We start from the raw sequence: 24,212 nt of genomic DNA on the forward strand, positions 1-24,212 counted from the left end.
ATATGTAATACCTCCATAATATTACTATGTGTAACACATGTACCAAGCTTATCGTGCAAACTTTGGTATGGGAGTCCTTTATTACTACACTGATATGTGTCCACACTTTTTTTTTGTGATACTAAAGATGAAAAAAATCAAATACTTTTTGTTAATGAAAACAAATTCATTGGCTATAACTAAATACCAAAGTTTTGATAGTTTGACGTTTTGCACAAATCTTTCGAATCATACAGGCTAAATGTTTTCTATTTTGTTACAAATGATTCGGTTGTCTTAAAATACCAGTCAAAAATACTGGCAAACAATTTTAGAATTAAAAAGAAAAAGGCATTCAATTTTCTAATACCTAACTTTAATAAATAAATTGTATTACACTCAACTGATATTAACCGAGACTCGAGCAAGTATTGTCCATATTCATACTTGTAAAGAGGGGAAAATATAGTAACGATAACATCACTTCTCTCAAAGCACGTTTGATATTAACACAACACAGTCAGAAGATGCTTACGGCTCTTATACATAAATGTTTAAATCAAGACATTGAGAATATTCAATAACGAGTAGGTTTTCCTCGAATGTAAAGGGTAATGGAGGTAGAAGGCTATTTCATAATCTGTTTATTTCTGTTTCATTTTGACGAATAAATAATCGGCGAATCAACTCCTCAAATGTAGCAAATATCACTAACTTTAGCACTTAGTATGAAGATCCGTCTGCAATCTGTGAAATGTATCCTGCCAGGAAGGAATCATCTGATCAACGTTGTTCGGAATGCTTTGTACGCTTACGTTTACGTTGACATTAACTGTAGATGGGTGAACGAAAGTCTGATGATCGTTAGATTGCTCAAATCCTTGATAATTTGACTGATCAAATATCTGATTGTTCCCTTGATAAGAATGTTGATACATTTCATTCGTTGCGTTGATATCTTCGGAGCTATTATTTCTACAAAAGTACCGGATCCGTTCCTCTGGGGATAGAATTGCTTCTACACTAAACATTGCAGTGAGATAATCCGTTGAGGCCCACGTACTCGTCATCGGAACGTATGCATTTTGTGGAACTATAGTACAGTATGGTTCATCGGTAACAGAACTTTTATCGTCATCCTCTTCGTCTTCACACGACACAAGCTTCTGCAGTTCTTCGTCACATTTTCTAACACGGCGACGCGCCCTTCTCCGGCGGAAGTCGCCATTTGCAAAATCGTCTATGTTAGCTGGGTGTATTGACCAGTAGTTACCTTTTCCGTTTTCACATCTCCCACTTTTTACAAAACATTCGTTTAAAGATAGGTTATGTCTTATACTATTTCGCCAACTTCTTTCTTCCATTTTATAATACGGGTAGTTTTCTGTGATCCAGTTATATATTTCAGACAGCAGCATCTTCCTTGGTGAAGAACTTTGTATGGCCAGCGAAATCAACGCTATATAAGACATACCTGGTTTTGGACTTGAGCATTTTTTATCTCCTGTCTGAACTTTGTCTTTTAAAGATTCAACTTTATCACAATTTTCTATTTCCATTGTTTAAGGTCCCCTTTCCAGCTTGCTTACATTAAAATTATAACAGAATTAAATCGAGATCTTAATATATATATATCACTGGGGTTACATACATGTAGTTCGAACATGTTTGAAAGGATATATTTAACATTCATACTGTAAAATTAAATTGAATTTCCCAAGACATTTTCTATGATGCCAAAAAGTTGTTCACATATATATCATATGTAATTATGTATACTGATTTTTCTTATCATTTTCTATAGTGAATATATCAAAATTATTAATTGTTATTATAAAAACTGCGAGAAACAATGTGCAACAAATCAACTGATCAATTCAAATTTATCGCGATTTTAACGACTATAACAAGTCAGAAACGGTATGATATAATATATCTAAAACAAACGTTCCCAAGTCAGGATACATTTCTATTAAAAATAAATTAAATTGAGAACTAGCTATAATTTTTTAAATTTAAATATTAGGTTTATCAAAAACTTTTTTTATAGTATTTATCACGACACAAAATGTTTTAGTTATGGAGTTCTTGCCTTAAATTGGTTGCTTAGAAAAGTTTCAGAACATTTAAAAAAACTCTTGAATTTAAAATAACCCATTGAAAAATTGGAATATTAAGAATTATTTGTCCTTTTCCCCTTTTTCTGGGGCAGCAGTCCTTTTGTGCCAATTACTGTTTTTCGGGGGTATCATTTGCGCCAAATATTCGGAACTCATTTGCGCCAATTTACCTGTACACATATCTATCATAAATATTAATGATTAATATATATATTTATTCTTATTTTTCGCTTAAAAAGTATTATATGTTCGGAGATATTTCGCAATGAAGATGAGCATGTAAAGGAAAATGACTTAAAATGCATTAGACAGTCAATGAGAGGAGAAAACTTATTGCTTTGTTGAATATTTGATAAAGATACGCCAATAGAGAAGAAATTAGAAGCTTTTGCTGATTATGTTTTAGCCGCATATGTTGATGACACAGTGCTTTGTTCCCACCATGCGTATGGGCTTTATTATCATTAGGAATTTTTATAATGAACTGTTTTATGCATTTCATCCTTCAATTTGTGTGTTTGGACAATAAAGTGAAGTTACAAGCAACTACATACATTAAATTGGGAAATACCCATGGAGCAGCAGTAAAAAGAAGATATAATTCAGAAAAGGAAACATTTGCTGTGTAAACTGCCGGTTCCAAGTCCTGATAAAGGAGTAGGGTAGTCATTTTTCTTGTAATTGGCGCAATCGTATGTTCTATATTTGGCGCAAATGATACCATGTAATTTTAAAACATGTGGCGCAAACGTAGCATTGGAGAAAAAAATTGTGGCGCAAAAGGACGCATTTTTGGCGCAAACGGATCTCTCCCGTTTCTGGTGGGGATTACTTTTCCTTGGGGATAAACATTCTTCTTTTGTTAATTATTTGCATGCTAAAACTAAAACTTTAACATTCATTTGTTTTACTTTCTTTACTAGAAATATGAATTTTATGCAATAAAGGTAATCGCTGTACCTATTTGTAATGTTTTAATTACTTGATAATTTTACTTGAATAACTGTTGACCAGGAATTAACAGACTTCATGTAGAAGTATCAGTATGATTATCCATTAGACAACTCTCCACCAAAGTTCAAATGAAGTAGATGTAAGCAATTATAGGCATAATCGGCCTTAACAATCAGAAAAAAACCATACCGTGGTCGGCTATAAAAACCCGACATGAAAAATATGAAACAATAAAAATGAGAAAACTAGCGGCCTACTTTATATTAAAACAAATATGACAGATATGAACCAATCACAACCACTGATCTACACGTACAAGCTCCTGAATTGGCCGGGGCAGGCGCATAAAGAGTGTAGCGGTGTTAAACATGTCTGTGAGCGTACAAATTGAGAACTAGCTATAAACAACAGTCAGAAAAGGCTTAACTCATCAGATGGATACACATAGAAATACATCTAACAAAACACAAAGTAGATGTTGATTCGTACTTGTAGACCCCCCCCCCCCCCAAAAAAAAAAACTACAAAAAAAAAAAAAATAAAAAAATAAATATAGAGCTGAGGGTTCTCATAGTTAATGACAGTTAGTTTAAAGCTTTTAAACTTATAAATAAATCATGTATCTATGCTAGACTAATATATTAATCAGTACACACCCAGCATCCAATGGATTTAGTGCAAAGACAGTCAGAGAAAAGCTTGTTTTTTTGTTATTCCTAATTCGTTATTTATGCATTACTTATTTCTTGTTGTTTACATATTCCCTTTTCCTTTTTTTCCTTTTTCTCCCTGTACCTTTATGATACCTTTATTCTTCTTTTTCACTGTAAATTCTTCGATTCAAATTCACCCTGTAACAGCATGTATCCGTTTATGCGCTCGATTGATACCCTGTTATGTATTCGCTACTTATTCGTTCTTTATTTGCTTTTTAGAAATACATTGCCCCTTTTTCTTATTTTTTTTTGTCTATGCAGATCACAGTTAAATATAGACAGTTTGAAGACCGATAAATAATATTTCATGATTGTTATAGGTATGAATATGATAATGTCGCAAAAATTGTAATATAATGGCAACCAAAACTGAAATGAATTCATGTAGTAGTTCTCAAAATCATTATGTCCTCGTATATCATAGAAACATCAGGGCTATGATTTTTTCTAATTCATTTATTACCTATGGCACAACTATTTGGTAGAACGTTTAGGGAACGACCATTAAACTTCAAAAGCCTGGGTTGGGTATGTTTTTTTTTTAAATATTCTGATCGTCAATAATGGAGAGAAAAAAAATCTGGTCAAGCAGATGGTAAAAAAATATTGTGAATGCAGATTTCCCCCATACCTCATAGTGTTAAATTTTGAAGAAGAACAAATAAAATTAAAAACCAATTGTTCAGAGAACCATTGATGGTCTTTCCACCAGTTAAGACCTTTTTTTAAATGAAAATATTAAAATTTGGTTTTAAATGTCAATTTTAGCGCCAAATGACAGCTTTTTGAAAGCTTATTAAAAAAATATATGGTTTCTATAAAAAAAAAAATATATTAAAGGGAGATAATCTTTTACTTCCGGTTTAGAAAGTTTACTTCCGGTATTGTTTGATAGTTTACTTGACACTGATTCCAAAAATATATGGTTCTATATACTTTCACATTGATTTAGTACAAAAAATAGCTACTTCCGGTTTATAAAAGGTCACTTCCGGTTGTGTTTTTTAAGGTCACATTGCTTACAACTTAATGTAAAAAATCCCATGGCTTTATCATGTGTACATATGAGGTAAAAGCAAAGGTCAAAATCTAGAACGTTTAATTAGCATATGACCTTGAGCTCAATTTCAAGGTTATAAACCAAGGACCTCAAATCAAAAGACTCTAGTCCTCTACTTTATATTGTTAATGAGTTATATTACCATACGTATGATATTAGATATAAAAAGGGGGAAAACTCGCGTCAAATGTCTACGTACCCTTTCGACTAAAATTTAAGTGTTACGACATGTCGTAACTAACAATTGTGTGAAAATATTTTGTCGATATCTTGTATGATTTCTGAAAATAAGAGATAACAAGCCAAAATCAAAAATTTGAACATGACCTTGACCTTTGACCTTGACCTCATTTTCATACTTTTTGAGCAAGGGCCTCAAATCAAAAGACCCTAGGCCTCTATCACTTATGGTTTTCCAGTTACAAATTTATTTCACTTATTTCAATACAAAAGGGGAAATTACTCTCATATGGGGTCTTCGTAAAGCTTCGGTCAAAATAAAACGTAACATTCTGAGGATATAACGAGCAATTTGGAAAAATAAATTTGTCGCTTTCTTTTACGGTTGCGGAGGAGATCTGATAACAAGAAAAACAGTGTTTGGGGAGATAACTCTTACAAAGAAAAGTGTTCGGTTAAACAGGGTGAGTTTCAAAAGCGTATAGACTGTATGATCTCATATACAAAAAAACTAAGCGACATCTTTTGAAACATGTTTACACCGCAAGAAAAAAATTAGGCGGAAGAAAAAAAAAATAATCAGAACAAAATCAGTAGGTCTTTCCACACGAAAGGTGGAAAGACCTAATGAAAACGTCGAAAAATTAAAAAGACATGTTCGCGATAAAAACATAATCCAACCATTGAAGTTAAAAAAAAAACCATGCATACATTACATAAAATTCAATACTTGTTGGAATTGAACAGGAAAAATTAAATGGCACAAAATAGGAAGAAATAAAATAAAATAAAAAAAACAAGAAGGAAAAGAATTTATAAAACAAAGTCACCAATAAAAAAAGGACGTACGAGGTCCAGTAAAGATGTATGTTGGTATCAAATCTATTTGCAAGCCATATCAATGTTACTAACATCTAAGCACATCTTAAAGAGCAATCAATATTTTCATTATCAGAAACTTTTACACCTTCCTTAACCCTGATCATAAGATTTCTTCTCCTAGAAATAGTTTAACATATAATTTCTGTCCTTTCTTTAAGTCAAAACAAAACATGACCTTGAATGATGACCGTATGCTAAAATGATATAGGGTCAGTATCCCTGAATTTATTTCACTGACCGTTATTTTCCTCGTTTGAATTCTTTTACACTTGTTTTTTTGTGTTTTTTTTAAATAGCGAGCTATGTATAGCTCCTATTGCAAAGATGCTATATATATAGTTTATTCCCGCTACAAACATGCTATTCATAGTTTGTTTCCTATTACACACATGTTATATATCGTTTTTTCCAGTTACAAACATTCTATATATAGTTTGTTGTCACTACAAACATGCTATACATCTGACTGTATATAGTTTGTTCCTGTATCTTATAGTGTGTTGCCATTACAAACATACGACTTTTATATTTTTAAATGCCTCAGTCAAGGCCTTCGAATCCAGACAATTGTATTGCTTTATGATATACTTTTTTTCTATTTTAAATTAACATGCTAAATATATCTCTTTTATAAACAGTTTATTGTAATATGTTTTTATTCTGTAGCACAAGATTTGATATGGTGATTTAAAATTGATGCGTTCTCTGCAAAGTGCTTGACAACACCGAAAAGGAAAGAAAAAACAACCACGACGTCGTGACAGCACATCACATGCATTCTATTTTGCGAGGTTTTGGTACACGAAAATGACTCATACAACAAAGAAAGAAAACTTGAATGACTTATTATCATTATATAGTGAAAATAATGAAAATTTAGAAAAAAGTTAATTCAAGTTAAATTATATATGATAATGATTGCGACATTTGCATGCATCCTATTTATACATGTGTATGTCTGTGTGCAGATAATAAATTTGCTTCACCTCGGAAAGTAGAAAGTTACTTATATTTTTTTTTGTATACTCATATGTGCTCGCATGCAGTTCTACATGTCATGTCTGCTTGATAAATAACAAAGGAATTTGTGAAATCGCTCATGTACGCTCATATTTAACTAAACTAACTGTAAAACAATATGTATATACATTGTATAAATCTAACGTAAACAAAATCACATTTCTATAATTATATCTTTCACGTTTTTTCTACAATTTATCAAACCGATAACACACCACAGAAAATTAAATGTATAGCCACGCTTTTATCGATTTTTATAGATCAATTTAATTGTGAAATTATTTTTTCCTATATGGAAATATGTTGCAATGATTTCAAAAGCCATTAACCTAATGCCTGCGTCACACATTTGCATATAGACCGACGTGCACCAGACGTACTTAAAATTTTTACTAAGTATGTATACGTTAGGTGCACGCAAGAGGAACGCTAAACAATCGTTAGACGCTCGTTGCATAAGTTTGAAGTAAGTCGAAATGTAAAGGTGAAAGCTATAACTCCAGGAAATTTGTATGCAACATAAAAATTATCATCTAGCTCTAGCTTTTGTCAAGCTTATACCTGTTTAAAAGTAAACCCGTTTGTTGTTACGGTCTTTTTTTTGCTGTTTTTTCCTAGCTCGTCAAATGGTAAAATGTATGGCTGACTCAAGACACGAATGATTACTTTCTTGTTTATATTTCAGATTTAAAAAAAATTCTAATGCAACATCGTTTGTAACCTTCACTCAATTTGGAAAACGAAACCAATTTTCATTGAATCAATTTACTATGAAAGACCATGAAAAGTACGCGCAAGCGCAGACGACGTATTACATATTCGAAATGTATGATTTGAAGCTGTTGTCGGAATGGAGATAACAATATTGTAGTTTAAGCTCAAACGGTATCAATCAAATACATTTATCTCATAATTGTAAAGTTGTGAATCCCGCAGTAATGTCGTAATCTCTCAAAATGCGTATAAATTTCGTAACTATTGTCGTCAATGTTTATCATACACCAATGTCGTCACTGCCTCATGCGTAAACATGACGTTAGTGATTGATGTCACCAGTGAGTTACGCATCAATATTGTCACTGTTTACAGAACAGCGAAATCGTCAATGCATTCCAAGCAAAGTCGTCATAGTACCACATTCCATTTTCATTTTCTTTTCAATGACATCTTTTAAATGTCAAACGTTGATGGCACGCTGACATGTAGTTGTTGATTCTACGTAATTTTGGTGTCTGGGGGTGATTTTTCTCATGAGCAATTATACCACATTTTCCTATTTTTATATACCAAAAGAATAGTGCAAAAAAAATAGTGTTAACATATTATCACTGACATCTTTTTGATTACCTGCAACAAAAGCCACGTTGTCGCTGCAGAGATTCGAATTGAAAATCGCTTATTCGAATGAAATTGAGAATGGAAATGGGGAATGTGCCAAAGAGACAACAACCCGACCATAGAAAAAAAAACAACAGCAGAAGGTCACCAACAGGTCTTCAATGTAGCGAGAAATTCCCGCACCCGGAGGCGTCCTTCAGCTGGCCCCTAAACAAATATATACTTGTTCAGTGATAATGAACGCCATACTAATTTCCAAATTGTACACAAGAAACTAAAATTAATATAATCAAATGGTTAGTTTAAACATATTTATTTATAGTGGATTGGGAAACAAGTTATTATAACTTATATTATTCCCTCTTTACTGTTCTCCACGGAATGGGGATCGAATCAAGAACCTTTGTGTTTGTAGTCAGATGCACCATCCACTACACCACTGCTCCTTTCAGTTTCTAATATTTCAAGGCACGCGACACAATTTTAAATCGGTTGTTTGTATCTATGTTGACGACAGTAACTTTTACACATAATAAACATATTCAGTGAGAGAGCTATGAGTTATGATCTAGGACTATTGTTTTATCATATTGATATCCGCGATATATGATTGTTTTTCTTTTTGTCTCTAAACTTCAATATCTGTACAGGGTTGTGGTGTGTTATCACACTCGCTAGCACGGGACAAAGGGGTTTGTGGCACCAACTGTGAAAAACAGTAATACAATATTTTTAATTAACTAATATAAAATTAACAGCTCAACTTCATTGCAGAATGATATTAAATATTTCTAATAAATGCTCAATTGTTGTACAGTTTTATCAAGAAATCATTTTTGTACGTAATAGATTGTTTGTATGGATTGTAAATAGAGATAAATGAATAAAGTATGTGTGGGATATTCTTCAACAAGACAGTAACCAAACATCATTTAAACAATTACAATTGGTTTCATCAATATGATGATGATGGTGATGATGAATGGTTGTTTAAGGTCATGCGGCAAATATCAATATCACATTAAAAAAAATGCTGTCTCAAAGACAAATATGAAACAATTTAACAAGTATGCATTTGAAGCAATTTTTTCTTGTTATGATATTTCGACGTTGAATCACAGCATACATTTGAGGTTAATCTTGTGGAGTAAAACATTATTTTGTTTGTTTGCATAGTAGAATAATTTCAGCGATGTTCACCCACTAATATTTCAACTTTTGTCTAATTTTTACGTTAACTGCCGTTTGAGGTGTTAACCACACAGTGACAGGTGATACATTCGCTGTGTGTGTCCCGGTGAGCCACTCAATGGACTTCATTGTGACATTCCCTTTTTACGCGCGTGGACAATCATCGCATTTCTTGACAGGTCTTGTGATAATTATCTTTCTAACGGTACCAAATAATTGGTGTTATTTCAATAAAAACTCAGCACTATGCTTAAACTTAACGCAAGTTATTTATAAGATTTTGTAAAAATCAATGTCCCAAATATACTTAATATATATATAGATTTCGCAAGTCTCATAATATTACGGAATAGAATAAGCCAAAATTTTTATACTGGAAATATAATCAACATTGAACTTTTTTTCATGCATAGTAAATGCTAAAATGTAGACTTGAATTATAACCTTTCAAATCTTTTTAAAATTCTGACCTCAACCAAGTTTTGTAAAGTTAGACTATACAAATCATTGCTCTAACAACAAAAGGAGTAGGTCCGGTAAGACCCCTTTTTGGCCCCAAAATATAGCAGTTTTACAAAATTGTTAAAATGTAAACTTTTATTTATTAATTGAACAGTAGAATGCTTCTGTTACATAAATATGGGCTGTTTTTGACAATATAATGCACATATATCGGGTACAAGCACCGTTAAGTCATGCTAAATCACTGAAATCTTCACAATTCTAGCATTTTAGTTAAATTTTAGACGGTTTTCGTGTAAAACGAAAGTGGCCGCATTCGTGTTCATCCTTAATATTAAAATGTAAGTTGTATTTTATGATAATACATAACATATATAAAGGTTGAGGATAAACACGGATGCGGCCACTTTCATTTTTGACAAAAACCACCTGAAAAGTGGCATTTTTTTGCATATTTGGTAGATTTTTCATATTTGAGCTTGAATCGGACCGTTTTTAATGACAAAATCAGTTCAAATCTTTCACATGAACTAATTGAATCAAATAAAATAGAACATTTAGAGTTTAAAAAGTAGTCAAAATCTTTCGTCAGATGAACCTGAAATTTGAGGCCAAAATCGGTCCTTACCGGACCTACTCCTTTGGATTATTTCAAACTATAAAAAGTAACCACCTTTGACCATTAAACTGTCTGTTTTGGCTGCTCTACTTCGAAAAAACAAAATGTTTATCATGTTTTCTCTTGGTTTCTAATTGGCATCCGTATTAAAGATATAACCAAAATTAAGATTCTAATGAAATGCTACGTTGGCTATAAAATGTGCATTTTTGTTTTGATAATAAAGTTATCCGAAAGAATATTAAGTAAGTTCGCCTGGGCGAGCTGACGAATATTATTTAGAGCTGTCCAAGTCCGTTTAAAAACTACAGGGTCGTTATTCTTTTTACCGGAATCTAGTCTCAACCACATGCGGTTTTTCTCTCTCTCAAGAATATGAAATTACATGAAGTGTTTAAAGAGAACTCTTTTACGCGTTAACATATTGATTTCATTGCCGCGAGAACTGACACGAACGACTTGACGTTACTGCATTGAACGTCTTTGGCTGATTTGTTTCTGTCTGTGAACCCAAAAATATGAGAAGCAGGATTAAAGGGAAAATGTACAGATTTACGTATAAGTTACTTGTAATTATCCTTTACCAAGATTTCAAAATGTATCACTAGAGATCAAGATAGCGTACATGGTGTATGAACGAAAACGTGACCTGTAGAAAAAGTCATCAATTATTTCTGTATATGCAAAACAATTATTTATCATAATCATAATGTCCTTACAAAATACTTTTGCAGCGTTGTGTATGATGCCATGCCTTATAGTTTTCCAAATAAGGCACTAGTGTTCTTAACCAAAGACCAAAAACAGTTTGTTTGCTTCATCCACTAATGTTAAAAGGCCCGCACGTACGGAATTAATTACAACACTATTTAAGGTTTAAAATAAAGTAAACTAATTTGAATTCGACTCAATTTTCCATTCATTTTAAATATATTGCCATTAAGAGTTTTAGTTATTCCAATTGCTTTAAATGACAACTAGTACACCGTTTTTTGAATAATGACCCCCGCAGCTGATAATGACCTGCCATACACCTTGTCCTGGTGTTGACAATTAAATTACAACAAATTGACCGATAAGTATACGCTAAGGAAACACGGAAGTGCTAATTATCAATCTTTTAAAAGATGATAAAGACATTTGACCACTTCCCTACAAATCATTAGTGAAAGATTAATGTGAATTCTTCAAAATTTTGAAACACCCGTTCTATGATCGCTTTTGTGTTAAAATGTGGCAGTTATAGCAAATGCATCTTGATAATTCGTAAAAATCTTCGAAAATTTTTAAAATATTATGACTCAAAAAAAAAAGATTCTGAACTATATATACCCACGTTTACATGTATGTTTGCCAATTATAATTATATAAATACTGTCGTCTTCAATGTATATTTATGAGATGAATACATGCTTCTCCAGACTTTGATATTTTATCTTACACTTAAGAAATCTTAGTAGAAATAAATATTTTTTTATTACACATATACGTTGACATTGATATATAAAACAAAATCATAGTTCGAGAAATTATGAAAATTCCAGGTTTATAAGAGATTGCTGCAACCATGCGTTTAAGGGACCTCAACATAGTTCAGGAATAATATGTTAAGACTGTTTTTAAAAGAAGCAAAACTATCAATTAAGGGTAAAACTGAGAATCCCCTCTTTTCGTACCGCAAATTATTCAGTAAGAAACAGAAAAGAAACGTTTTCTTTGGATATTCGGATTTGGTTGACTATACATGGTTCTAAATTGATTTGACACCATCTTTTAAATCCTATGATATTGGCTTGTAACGACAATATCTGGACTGAAATGCATGAAATACTTGCCACTGGACGTTGACGAAACAATAATTGATTTATCCATTAAATATCCAAAAAAACGTAGATTACAATATTGGCATGTATTATAGATAAGTCCGGGATTACCTGACGGTCTTTTTTAGAACTTGCTCGGACAGTCGTGGCACTAATTCATAGCAAAGTACAAATATAAAACATGAACATTTTAGCAAAAACAAAAGCTGTGTTTCCTTAACACACTATATCTGGAAAGTACGTTTGCAGTCTGCAATACATTGTGATCTTGAGTAATTTTTCGCATTGCTTGTAATCATACGAGCTGATTTATACACATATGTTAAAATGCGCTGCGTTTGCAAACAGTAAATTGATCGAAAAAGTAAATCTTTTTAATGTATGGTAGTTTTGATGATAAATTAAATTCTAACATTGTATACCCACGATTAGAAATAATACAGTCACATGCAAACATTTCAAAGTTAAAGGACATAGGGGAAATAAAGGGGCTCAGGGGATATTAAGCTTTTGTTTGTGGTAATCGGCGAGCTCAAAGTTATTATTTGTGGAGCAAATTCGGAAGGAAGCAATTGATGTCTGGGTATGGCCTTTCTTCGTAGTTTCTGTTTTGATATATTTGCCACTGACCGTTATGCACAAAGCACACAAATTATCTTTTACCCACATGTTTAAGTTCTATAAATAGTTTGTACGCATCTTGGTTCTCTGTGATTTAGTGCCTTTTCAAATACAATGATTTAAAAAAAAAAGAAGAGTAGAGATGTTCTTTAAGAGCCAGTCAATATTAAGGATGGGAATGGCTAGTTTCAACATGATTTTTTCTTTGCTTTTATTTACCGGTCACACGTGTACGTTATGACATCTTATCTCGTTACATAACGTTTCTCCTCATTTATAATGGTGTTGATTGTTCCAAATTAACCTTTGAAAATTTAATTATCAGATGTACCAAATCTCAACAGCACCCCATGCAATGAATTACATAAACTATGCTGTGTGGTGATCTATAGCTTGTACCATCTACGTCATTTGATCTCTGTATGATAGCTGTCTCATTGGCAATTATATCACATCTCCTTGTTTTATAAATATCTTCTGAAAATAAATTTGTCATATAACAGTTAAATTTTTGCTATACTACTACAGCTATCTAGATGAATGTAGATATTATTTTCTAAGGTTTAGCGTAATTATTTCGCGCCTACTTTTTGGTGGGGTCTATATGGCTCAAGTCTATAGTTTTTTTCTTTTGTGTTTTGTGTTCTGTTTTTTCCCCTGTTAGTCAACTGGTATTTTTCTTTTTTAACCATGGCGATGTGAGTTTATTTTCGACTTATGAGTTTGGTTGTCCGATTGGTATCATTAGTCTCTCTTTTAGTTATACTTTATTTTTGTTTTACTAAAGACGTTATATAATTGTTATCGTTTAACCGTTTTACCCGTAATTTGCTTTCAAGACCATTGGCATCTGGGGCCAAGACTTCACGTTAAGGAGTGAGCAATGCTTTATATTTTCGTACCGGTTGTAATAACGCTCATTGAATTTTCTTTTATAATTCATATCAAAATTAAATACAAAAAAAATCGTATTTCACATTATTTCCCTGCATAAGATTCATAACATTGATAAATGGACATGGTATTTGCTCATTGTTGAAGGCCGTACGGTGACCTATAGTTGTTAATTTCTGTGTTATTTTGGTCTCTTGTGGAGAGTTGTCTCATTGGCAATCATACCACATCTTTTTTTTTTATATTGGTATAAATGTATCAATATGTAAATAATCTAAATATATATTTATAGAATACAAAAAAAAAAAGTTTTTACTATTTTTATCGTGTTGACTATAATAAATCTTTTCCAGATAACAACATTAATATTTTCAAACCTTGCTTAATTGTTATTTAATCTAAAATAGTTTTTTCCTCGACCTGTAAAATAAATGAAATAAATAAAATTGTCAGTTTTCCTTAATTTTATAGTTCAAACTTTATTTTCAACATAACAATAATCATTTTTGCACCTGTCAAAATATATTTGAATAATGAAATGTCATTTAACAATATGAACCGTTATCTCATTAGAAATGGCATTGAAAACCAAACCACGTGACTACGAACTGTGAACAACTCAGCAAGTGAACTGGACTGTCAACAAGTTGTCGGGTATATAAACAGATTTGCTAACATAACAAGTTATTCTTTATTTCTTCTTCAATAGGATTGTACCTTTTGGATATTAGAAATCATGATTAATTCACAGTTCAGCATCGATTATTTGACCAGAGTCGACAGCGAGACAGTCCAAAGAGATTCTGCATCGAGCGAGGGCGATTTAGTCGAGACACCCTCTCCATGTACAAGTGAAAGTGAAAGTAGTTGCAGCGACAGTGCAGAATCTATTGCACAGGTATGTTGTCTCATTAATGCAAATCTTTAATTTGGGGGATAATTTTGGAGAAGGCACACTGACTACCTCTAGTAATACGCTAGGGATTTTGCATCTAGTGTATATTTGCAAAAAAATCCTAGTTCAATATATTTAATCATGCAAATTTTCTCTTCAAATTATTTGCATTAGCTAAATGAAAGCAACAATAACAAGTGCATTTATCAAAAAACATTTAATTGAAAGTATAACAAAAAATACAAAAGTAGGGACAAACGAGGGATGATGCATTTCTGTGAACAAAGTTTTTTTTGAAAATAATGTTGTGTGTTGTCTTAATTGGAGTAATTATAGAACCGTTTAAACTTCAATTTAATCGCAATTGCTGCAACACTTTAGGTCTTTGAAAGCAGAAACTGGTTCCTATAACTCTTTCTATAAAGACAGTTAGGACGAGATAAAACAATAAGTAAACAATTCTGGCTGCCATGCGTTCTGCACTTTATTTAAAAAAAAAAAATCGTGAATCGCTTCTTTTCATTAAAATATAATGCTATCCTTTTTACTTATTAATCGATTCCTCCACTCGACAGCATCCAAGTTTAGCCAGCTAACCAATCTCTTATAACAATACACAATAATAAAACAGACAGCATCTGATTTTTTCTTTCTTTTTAAATAATTTTAAAAACAACTTCTTATTTGCTGCTGATATATTTTATTTTTTCTATTTTGTTGTTGATCAATGTTATCTTTTTCTATTTTGTTGTTGATCAATTTCCGTGTTATTATTATGGTGTTTCATTTATAACATTCACAAGTATCACAAGTACAAGTAAACAACACAACATACCGCTATATATACAATCAGTACTGTAAATTATATTAGCAACAAATATGAATATGACATATAAACAAAAACACAATTAAAAATTATAATTTCAATACATAAGTTTATTTTCTTTGGTATAATAATAATAATAATAATAATAATAATAATAATAATAATAATAATAATAATAATACTTCTACTAATAATAATAGTTATTTCGTTATTTTATGATGCATATGTTTTGTTTAATTTTCTATAATATTTATTATTTGTTTTACAGGTTTTGCTATCATTAGATAGATCAATCAAGAATGGCTTATGTTCCAGTGACCCAAATGAGAAGCCACCTCACTCCTACATCGCTATGATATCCATGGCAATACTCAGTAAACTGGACAAGAAAATCTTACTGAATGATATCTACCAATACATCATGGAAAACTTCCCGTTCTACAATAACAAGGAAAAAGCATGGAGGAACAGCATACGACATAATCTTTCCCTCAACGAGTGCTTTGTAAAGAATGGAAGGTCCGATAACGGCAAAGGCAATTATTGGTCCATCCATCCAGCATGTATCGATGATTTTTCGAAAGGAGATTTTAGGCGCCGACAAGCAAGACGAAGAGCAAGAAAAAGTACAGTTAAATCTGTCAACGGATCTCCCAATGAAAACGACATCCGGTACAATTTGGGATATGTTCCTATGACATCATCACAAATTGGATTCCAACCCTACTCAATGAAAGGATCTCCAATGCATTCAAACCCGCACAACCCATACCAGATTTTCCCGTCTCCTGCATCTACATTCGGAATGTCAAGAAAGCCTTTCCCGGCAGCCATGCAGTCGTTTGTGAGCGATTCATTATTTCCCGTCGCACCGTCAGCGTCCGTGGGACGACCATTTAATGTACCATCTACATACTGTACGTCGTCATCATTCAACCCTAGCACGAACCCAGCATTTTATTCTTCGTGTCAGATACAGAAAGGGTTTTCTGAATGGTAGAAAAAAACGTATCCCACGTTTCACAATGTGTGACTTAAAATTTTAAAGTTCTTTGAAAGAAGAACATCTTCATGTGCAATGAAACCAATTTTTATTACGGTACTAGACAATTTTGTATTGTCGTCTGCAGGTTGGACACAAATGATTGTTTTAGGGAACTCGGAGCAATTTAATGAACAATTATTCAAGTAGAAACGCATTGCCTGTAATACACAGAATGGACTATAGGAACGTTTTTTGGAATAGCGATTGAAGAGCGATTGAAGTCGAATGGTTTTTTAAAGAATTTCTCAGGAAATCAAGGTGGACAAAGTGGCAGAAATATATAATATGGCGCGGACATATAGGAACATTTGAATTTTTGTTGTTGATATTGATTTGATTGAATATAAGATCATTCATATTTCAACAAATGTCTGTATACATGTATATCATATTCGGACAGTATTTATTAATCTTTGCTGTATATATCAACAAACTTAGAGACGATAGTGCTAAATTTTAATGATAATTGTAAATAAATATATATATATAAAGGTGCAATAAAATAATTTTTCTATTAGTTGTAGTGTTATTTAAATTATTATTCAAAAATGAAAATTAATAAGAAACTCATAATGACGATATATTACGAACCCTCTATACAAATCTTTCATCCTTCTACTGAGCGATACATAGGTATGCTGTTTAAAAATATTGAATTGGATTGAATTGTTTTCGGCGGCGGCGTCTTTAACGATGTATTAGTTTGTTATAAGGTCAGTTTATGGGGAACCACTAGTGGTAGGTTAATGATATTAGGCATGCAGTTGTAAAAGCACGGCACATCTCATTTTTCGAGAATATTTGATCCCTCCTTCTCAGTCATGTTCAATAGAAATTTTTGCTTAGTTTAAATCTATTAGTTTATGAATAGGTCAGTTGAATTAGGTATGCAGTTGTATTTGCATTGTCTCATTCCATTTTAACGTATCTTATGTAATAGTTACTGACGTTTATTATTTTGCATAACTCTGTTGAAGTATTGTCACTTTAATTTCAACATTTGTATTTTACTATCAATATAACAAAAAGGTGAGACATATCTATGTGTTAAGAGATATAAGTAATTGTTTTTGGTTTGTTGTTTTTCCTATCTTTCATGTTAGAGTTCGCCAATTGAACGTTATTCCTCAATTGAGTTGAAATGGTGGTGCGCAAAATGAATATTACACATCATGAAATAAAATTTTGACACGTCTTGTTGACACGGTTTGGCGGAAAATTAAAAAAAAACCTCATCAAAATACATGTACCCGTATTATTATTTTGTACGTCAGACGCGCATTTCGTATACAAAAGACTCATCCGTGACGCTGAAATCAATAAATTTCGAAGTTAAAGAGTATAGAGGACTTAAATTTCCTAAAAGTTTTTCCTAATTCTACTAAGGTAATCTATTCCTGGTGCAGTATACGTGAATTTCTATGATGTGGCTTTATCTGTCCATTTAAACAGTAATTGACCAGGTAGGAACGGGTTTTATTGTCTCGCCTGCTACGCAGTATACGAGACAGTTATCACTATTCGGTGGCGGCGGCGGCGTAAGCTATTTGTATATTTCAGGAGATAGAAGACCTGGATACACATATCTTGTAGGCAGATACTTCATATTACGAAGTATCCGTCTGTCATTTGTCAAATGTCCTTGACCTCATTTTCATGGTTCAGTGACTGCTTGATTTTTTTCTATACTTTTTTTTGTAATTTGAAGTTTTTACTTATTATGAGTAATGGGATAACTATATTTGGTATCTGGGTTCCCTGCAACATCCGTTTCTAAAATACTATTATCAGTAGAATAACTATATGTGGTGTGGAACGACTGTTAATGGTTCATGTCAGTCTGGCAGGTTTCATCTGACCTTGACCTCATTTCATGGTTCATTGGTCAATATTTTAAGTCTTTGTGCTTTGTCTGTTTTTAAAATACTTGTCTATGAGATACTATAAGCAACAACTATATTTGGTGTATTGCATGATTGTAAGGTGTACATGTCTGTCTTGCCTGGTTAATTTGACCATAACCTCATTATCATAGAACATTGATAATAATAATTTTATATGATATTTGTGGTAAAACCTTCATATTTATAGACTTTCAACAATAATTCTATGATAAGTAAAACAGGGGAGACTTTTTAGCGCGTGTACTCTTGTAGTAATGTCCACCCAACATTTCAATTCACCAGTAATTACCTGTGCTAGCATGTCCGTTTATTTTCCATCGTCCATGTCAATACCAGTAAAACAGGCGAGACTTTTCAGCGTGTACACTCTTGTAGTATTGGCCACTCAAAATTTAAATTCACCAGTAATTACCTGTGCTAGTATGTCACATCGGCCATGGCCACTAGTATTGACCGCTTTTTGACAACCTTGAACAAAATAAGCAGTTACAAATGTACTTCAAAAACAAAAACAAAACAACGAACCAAATCACTTACAAAACATTAACAAGCAAACAAAGGAAATAAAAACAAAAACAAAAACAAAAAAACACAAACAAACACAAGTCAAAAAGAAAGACAAAACACCAAGAAAGGTTACAATACTCTATTGCAAAGAAAATAGAACAGCAAATTTAATAGTGGAGTTATTCTATATAAAGGCTAGTAAGAATTTGGTTCGTAACAAGACACGTTATAAGAATAACCAGTTGTCTTAAATATTCAATACATCCTCGAAAGAAAAACAGTCAACACAATGTGGCTTAATATAAAACACACAGATTGCACAAAATTAGCAAACACCATTATTTATTTAACAAGTACACTTGTAAGGGAGACTACTCTACGGGTTTGTTCTAAAATGAGGAAGAAGATAACAAAGAAAAAAAAATCATAACACAAAACACAAAACACCACGATCATCAGTGGGTAATCTCAGGTGCACCGGAGGGTGCAGTGGTTCCCTCTGCATCAATGGCATTGCGATGTTATTCCAGTAACAATACGGGGATGAGTCGTATTCTATGCCGGTGATTATACGTCACAAAAAGCAAATTGCAAAATTATAACCTATCGGACAAGTACATTGTGGAACCCCAAAACATTGACCGAATGGGAATTGCTAAACTGTAGCAAATGGAACTAGCACAGAAATTGAAAGGTAAATCAGCTCTTATAACTATAAAATAAACCCGCAAGTTTTTAAATTAGCTTTCTAAAAACTTTGGAGTGTTCACCTATTATACGTTTAAGTAAGATGTGGTATCTGTGATTGTTTAAGCATATTGAAAACGTGCTATTTATACCCTTTTTGAAATAAGTCATAAAAGAGGCGCGAAAGATAACAGAGGAACAGTCAGATTCATAGATTGTAAAAAAAAACCCTGACAACGCAATGGCTAAAGAATAAAAAGACAAACAGACAAACAATTAAAGTACACATGACACAACATAGAACACCAAAGACTAAGCAACACGAACCCCATCATTAATAAGGTATTTAAAGCAGGTCTTAGATGGGACGTACGATAGTTCCGAATTCTCCATGTTAAAAGGCTTGTTCTTAATAATATAAGGGAGACAATTTACTATATCTAATGGCTCTGAGGGATATTTTTCTAATGCCACATAATAAAGCTGTTGTTGTCTATATGTTGATAAAAGTCACTCAGGAAGTGAGAGGTGAATTATACCAAATCTTTATTTCGCATATAGGAAAATGCTCAATTATTCACTTCTATAATATGTCAGTAGACTTAGTGTGCAGCAGTAGTTTGAATAAAAGCCTGCTTTTATTTGGATATATGTAAACACGGATGTAGAAAAAATATTCCTCGCTGACTCTTTTATATAGCGTTCTAGATAGTTTACCGCAGCACATGCAACTATCTCACGAAGACAGCCATACGTTAATTGAAGTCGTCACCAGAAAGGCTGATGTTGCCTCTAATGATCTGTACTTCGATGTCGCTTATGAGGTTTAGGGTTGATATGTGTGGATATTTATGGAATAATTACTTCTTTATAAACGATATGCGTAATTACCAGTAAAAACACTTTTTCTGAAGAAACCATGGGACGTTATGATATGAAATTTATCAAATAAGATTACCACTTTCTAAATGTTGTACGCTGAATGCATTTTTTCAATTCATCTACACCGGAATGTTTTAAACATTTACAGCCGATTGCATTGAGTGTGTAGGCAAAAGTAATATCTTTTGTTAGCTCTCTTGCTAGCTGAACCATAAAGTCATTATTAGGTAAGGTAACCTATCCTCCTTTAAGAGAAGACTAGTCCGACAGAAAACCAATAGATATGTCTGTACTACCAGGCTACTTCAAAAGGAGGGTAATATACCTTACCAATTGATGACATTACAGTTCAGCTAGCAAGCAAGCTAACCAAAGATATTATCTTTGCCTAACACACTCAAAGAAAGCGGCTCTAATGCTTCCTCTAGCTTCATGGACAAACCTAGCTGCGGAACCGTAGCTCTTAGGTCCTTATGTTATTTTTTGACTATTTGCGGACCATAGAGCTACGGATTTTTCCTATTTCAAAACGTTCGGAATTGCGACCCAGGTTCAGATTGCACTTATTTCTCAAAAAAATATTGTTTATAATCCATGCAAAACTTGTCAATATATATAGTTCGTTTCGTTAGATATTTTTCTAGGATATGACGTACCTATTTATGTTTGAATATTCATTTCCTTAACACTATTTAGGAGATAACTGTATTGTATTTTAAGCTCCGACGGCATCAATTGGGGATTTGATGGTCGCAAATTAAGTTTACTGGCGACGCGTTAGCGGAGACAGTAAACGGGTATTTGCGACCATCAAATCCCAAATTGATGCCGTCGGAGCTTAAAATACAATATTGTTATCTCCATTCTAATGAAACTGACAGAAAACAACGTTAAAACATGTATTTAAAATCTGTCATGTGCCGTCTGCGCTTGCGCGTACGTCCCATAGCATCAATTGTCAATTGATGCCATGTAAGAAAGTGACGTTATCCAATCAAAATGAACGTTACAAACGTTGTTGCATTAGAATATCTAATTATATCCATTTGTATACATTCTCCGCCTATTTTATTCGGCTATATTGAATCTCGTAGTGACGTCACGAGAATCAAGAAAAGATAACTCAAATATCCTCGATCTCCTATGTTGGAGGTGAGGAACGCCTACGAAAAACAAGAACAGATAACTCTTATAGAAAAACACGTGTTGGTGTGTTTACTTATTTCTAAGCGAGAATCGAGTGTTTTCAAGACTTTACAACATTAATTCATTCGAAATATTTAAATAGCTTGACAGAATTATTATTTCCATTAGTAGTTAACCTTAATTAAACGTACTTTCATTCAAAAAGTCATGAAAATAAAATAAAAGACAACGTAAACAAACCAACACGTGTTTTCCTATAAGAGTTATCTTTTCTTGATTCTTGTGACGTCACTACGAGATTCAATATGGCCGAATAAAATAGGCGGAGAATGTATACAAATGGATATAATTAGATAATAGTGTTAAGGAAATGAATATTCAAACATAAATAGGTACGTCATATCCTAGAAAAATATCTAACGAAACGAACTATATATATTGACAAGTTTTGCATGGATTATAAACAATATTTTTTTGAGAAATAAGTGCGACCTGAACCTGGGTCGCAATTCCGAACGTTTTGAAATAGGAAAAATCCGTAGCTCTATGGTCCGCAAATAGTCAAAAAATAACATAAGGACCTAAGAGCTACGGTTCCGCAGCTAGGACAAACCAATCTTAAGACAAATAGACAAACTAATGAAAATGTAATATTGCATTAGGGAAGTGCAAAAGTTCTTCTGAGAAAAAAAATTAAGCTGTTTGTAATATTAATAGAAACAGTATTCTAGTGTTTAACATACTCATTCTGATCATCAGGGCTACTGCAAGCTGAGTACGGACGTGTCGTTTGACAACTAGGTCCACCGTTAAATCTGTTAATGACGAAAACATTTTATACAAGTGGTGTCGTAACAAACCAAGATTAATAACACATTCATATTTTTAATCTTATGTGCCTTATAACAAAATGTAAGTTACAATAATGATAAAGTCTATATATATATATATCTACCCTGTATACCACATTGCCTCACATTCTCATTAAGAAAAAATTCACACACCTAATTAAATGGGCATTTAAAAAGTCAGAATGTGAATATATATGTTCAAACTGTTTTAGGTCATTTGTTAGTAGCAATAAACAAAAAAACTATGTCAATTGGACATGCTTTGATACTATATATGCCCTTTAATTTTTACTAGATAACATTTTTGTTCGCTTTGGGGATTCCGTATATCGTAGGATTATCGGAATTCCAATGGGGACTAACTGTGCACCACTTATTGCGGACCTGTGTTTGTATTGCTATGAGTTACAATTTATGACAAAAATAAGCAAAGACCCATCGAAACAACATCTGATAAACAAATTTAATAATACTTTTAGATATTTGGATGATGTTTTGGCTCTCAATAATGACGACTTCAGTATGTATATTAAAGAAATTTAACCTGTTGAACTTACTTTAAATAAAGCTAATACTAACAATGACCATTGCCCTTTCCTCGATCTTGATATCTATATCACTAACGGAAAGGTGAATACTAAAATTTATGATAAAAGAGATGATTTTTCATTTTCTATCGTTAATTATCCATTTTTAGATGGAGACGTTCCCTTGTCACCATCTTACGGTGTTTATATATCTCAACTTGTACGATTCGCTCGTGTATGTAACAATGTTTTAGATTTTAACGAGAGAAATTTATGTATTACTGAAAAATTATTACACCAGGGTTTTCGATATCACAAACTAGTCAAAACATTTACTAAATTTTATCATCGGTATAAGGACATCATTCGTAAATATAGCTCAACATGCAGACTTCTTATACGTTCAGGTATTTCACATCCAATTTTTTATGGAAATATTCTTTATAAAGCACAAAGGTGTCAGTATTCACCTCAAAAACTAACAAAACCTTTGAATAGACCTATTAAGAAGGGATATAGTTACGAGACTGTTGTCAGGTCATTAAAGATTGCATATTTTGGCGTTAATATTGATTCACTTATAGGGTCTTTACATCGGAACTAAACACATTTATTAAAAAACCAGTTGTTGGCATGACACGGGTTATGTTCTTTTCATATATGTTATGATGGTATGATACTAAACCCCTAACGGGAAGGATTGTGCCTGATGTTCATATGATGAAATCATAATCTTTCAGTCAGTTTAATTGAAGTCTGGAGCTGGCATGTCAGTTAACTGCTAGTAGTCTGTTGTTATTTATGTATTATTGTCATTTTGTTTATTTTCTTTTGTTACATCTTCTGACATCAGACTCGGACTTCTCTTGAACTGAATTTTAATGTGCGTATTGTTATGCGTTTACTTTTCTACATTGGCTAGAGGTATACGGGGAGGGTTGAGATCTCACAAACATGTTTAACCCCGCCGCATTTTTGCGCCTGTCCCAAGTCAGAAGCCTCTTGCCTTTGTTAGTTTTGTATTATTTTAATTTTAGTTTCTTGTGTACAATTTGGAAATTAGTATGGCGTTCATTATCACTG

General features: G+C 32.6%; 2 protein-coding genes across 2 annotated transcripts; one reads left to right on the forward strand and one right to left on the reverse strand.

Moving 5' to 3' along the window:
- Positions 1-695: 695 nt before the first annotated feature.
- LOC139521290 (forkhead box protein I2-like) lies at positions 696-1,538 on the reverse strand. Its single transcript, XM_071314764.1, has one exon. The coding sequence runs from the start codon at positions 1,536-1,538 to the stop codon at positions 696-698; it is 843 nt and encodes a 280-aa protein (XP_071170865.1).
- Positions 1,539-14,476: 12,938 nt separating this feature from the next.
- On the forward strand, positions 14,477-17,142 carry LOC139519184 (forkhead box protein L1-like). The gene is made up of 2 exons (XM_071311047.1): positions 14,477-14,757; positions 15,849-17,142. Exons 1-2 carry the CDS (start codon positions 14,596-14,598, stop codon positions 16,578-16,580), a joined length of 894 nt encoding a protein of 297 aa, XP_071167148.1. The 5' UTR covers positions 14,477-14,595; the 3' UTR covers positions 16,581-17,142.
- The last annotated feature ends 7,070 nt before the right edge of the window (positions 17,143-24,212 follow it).

The sequence above is a fragment of the Mytilus edulis genome, chromosome 4 (assembly GCF_963676685.1).
Source record: "Mytilus edulis chromosome 4, xbMytEdul2.2, whole genome shotgun sequence".
Classification (NCBI taxonomy): Eukaryota; Metazoa; Mollusca; class Bivalvia; order Mytilida; family Mytilidae; genus Mytilus; species Mytilus edulis.

Bases quoted from the DNA above. Each gene is read 5' to 3' on its own strand.
- LOC139521290 (XM_071314764.1), bottom strand. From the start codon at position 1,538: ATGGAAATAGAAAATTGTGATAAAGTTGAATCTTTAAAAGACAAAGTT.
- LOC139519184 (XM_071311047.1), top strand. From the start codon at position 14,596: ATGATTAATTCACAGTTCAGCATCGATTATTTGACCAGAGTCGACAGC. The intron at 14,758-15,848 runs GTATGTTGTCTC...TTTGTTTTACAG, and splicing joins GTGCAGAATCTATTGCACAG to GTTTTGCTATCATTAGATAG.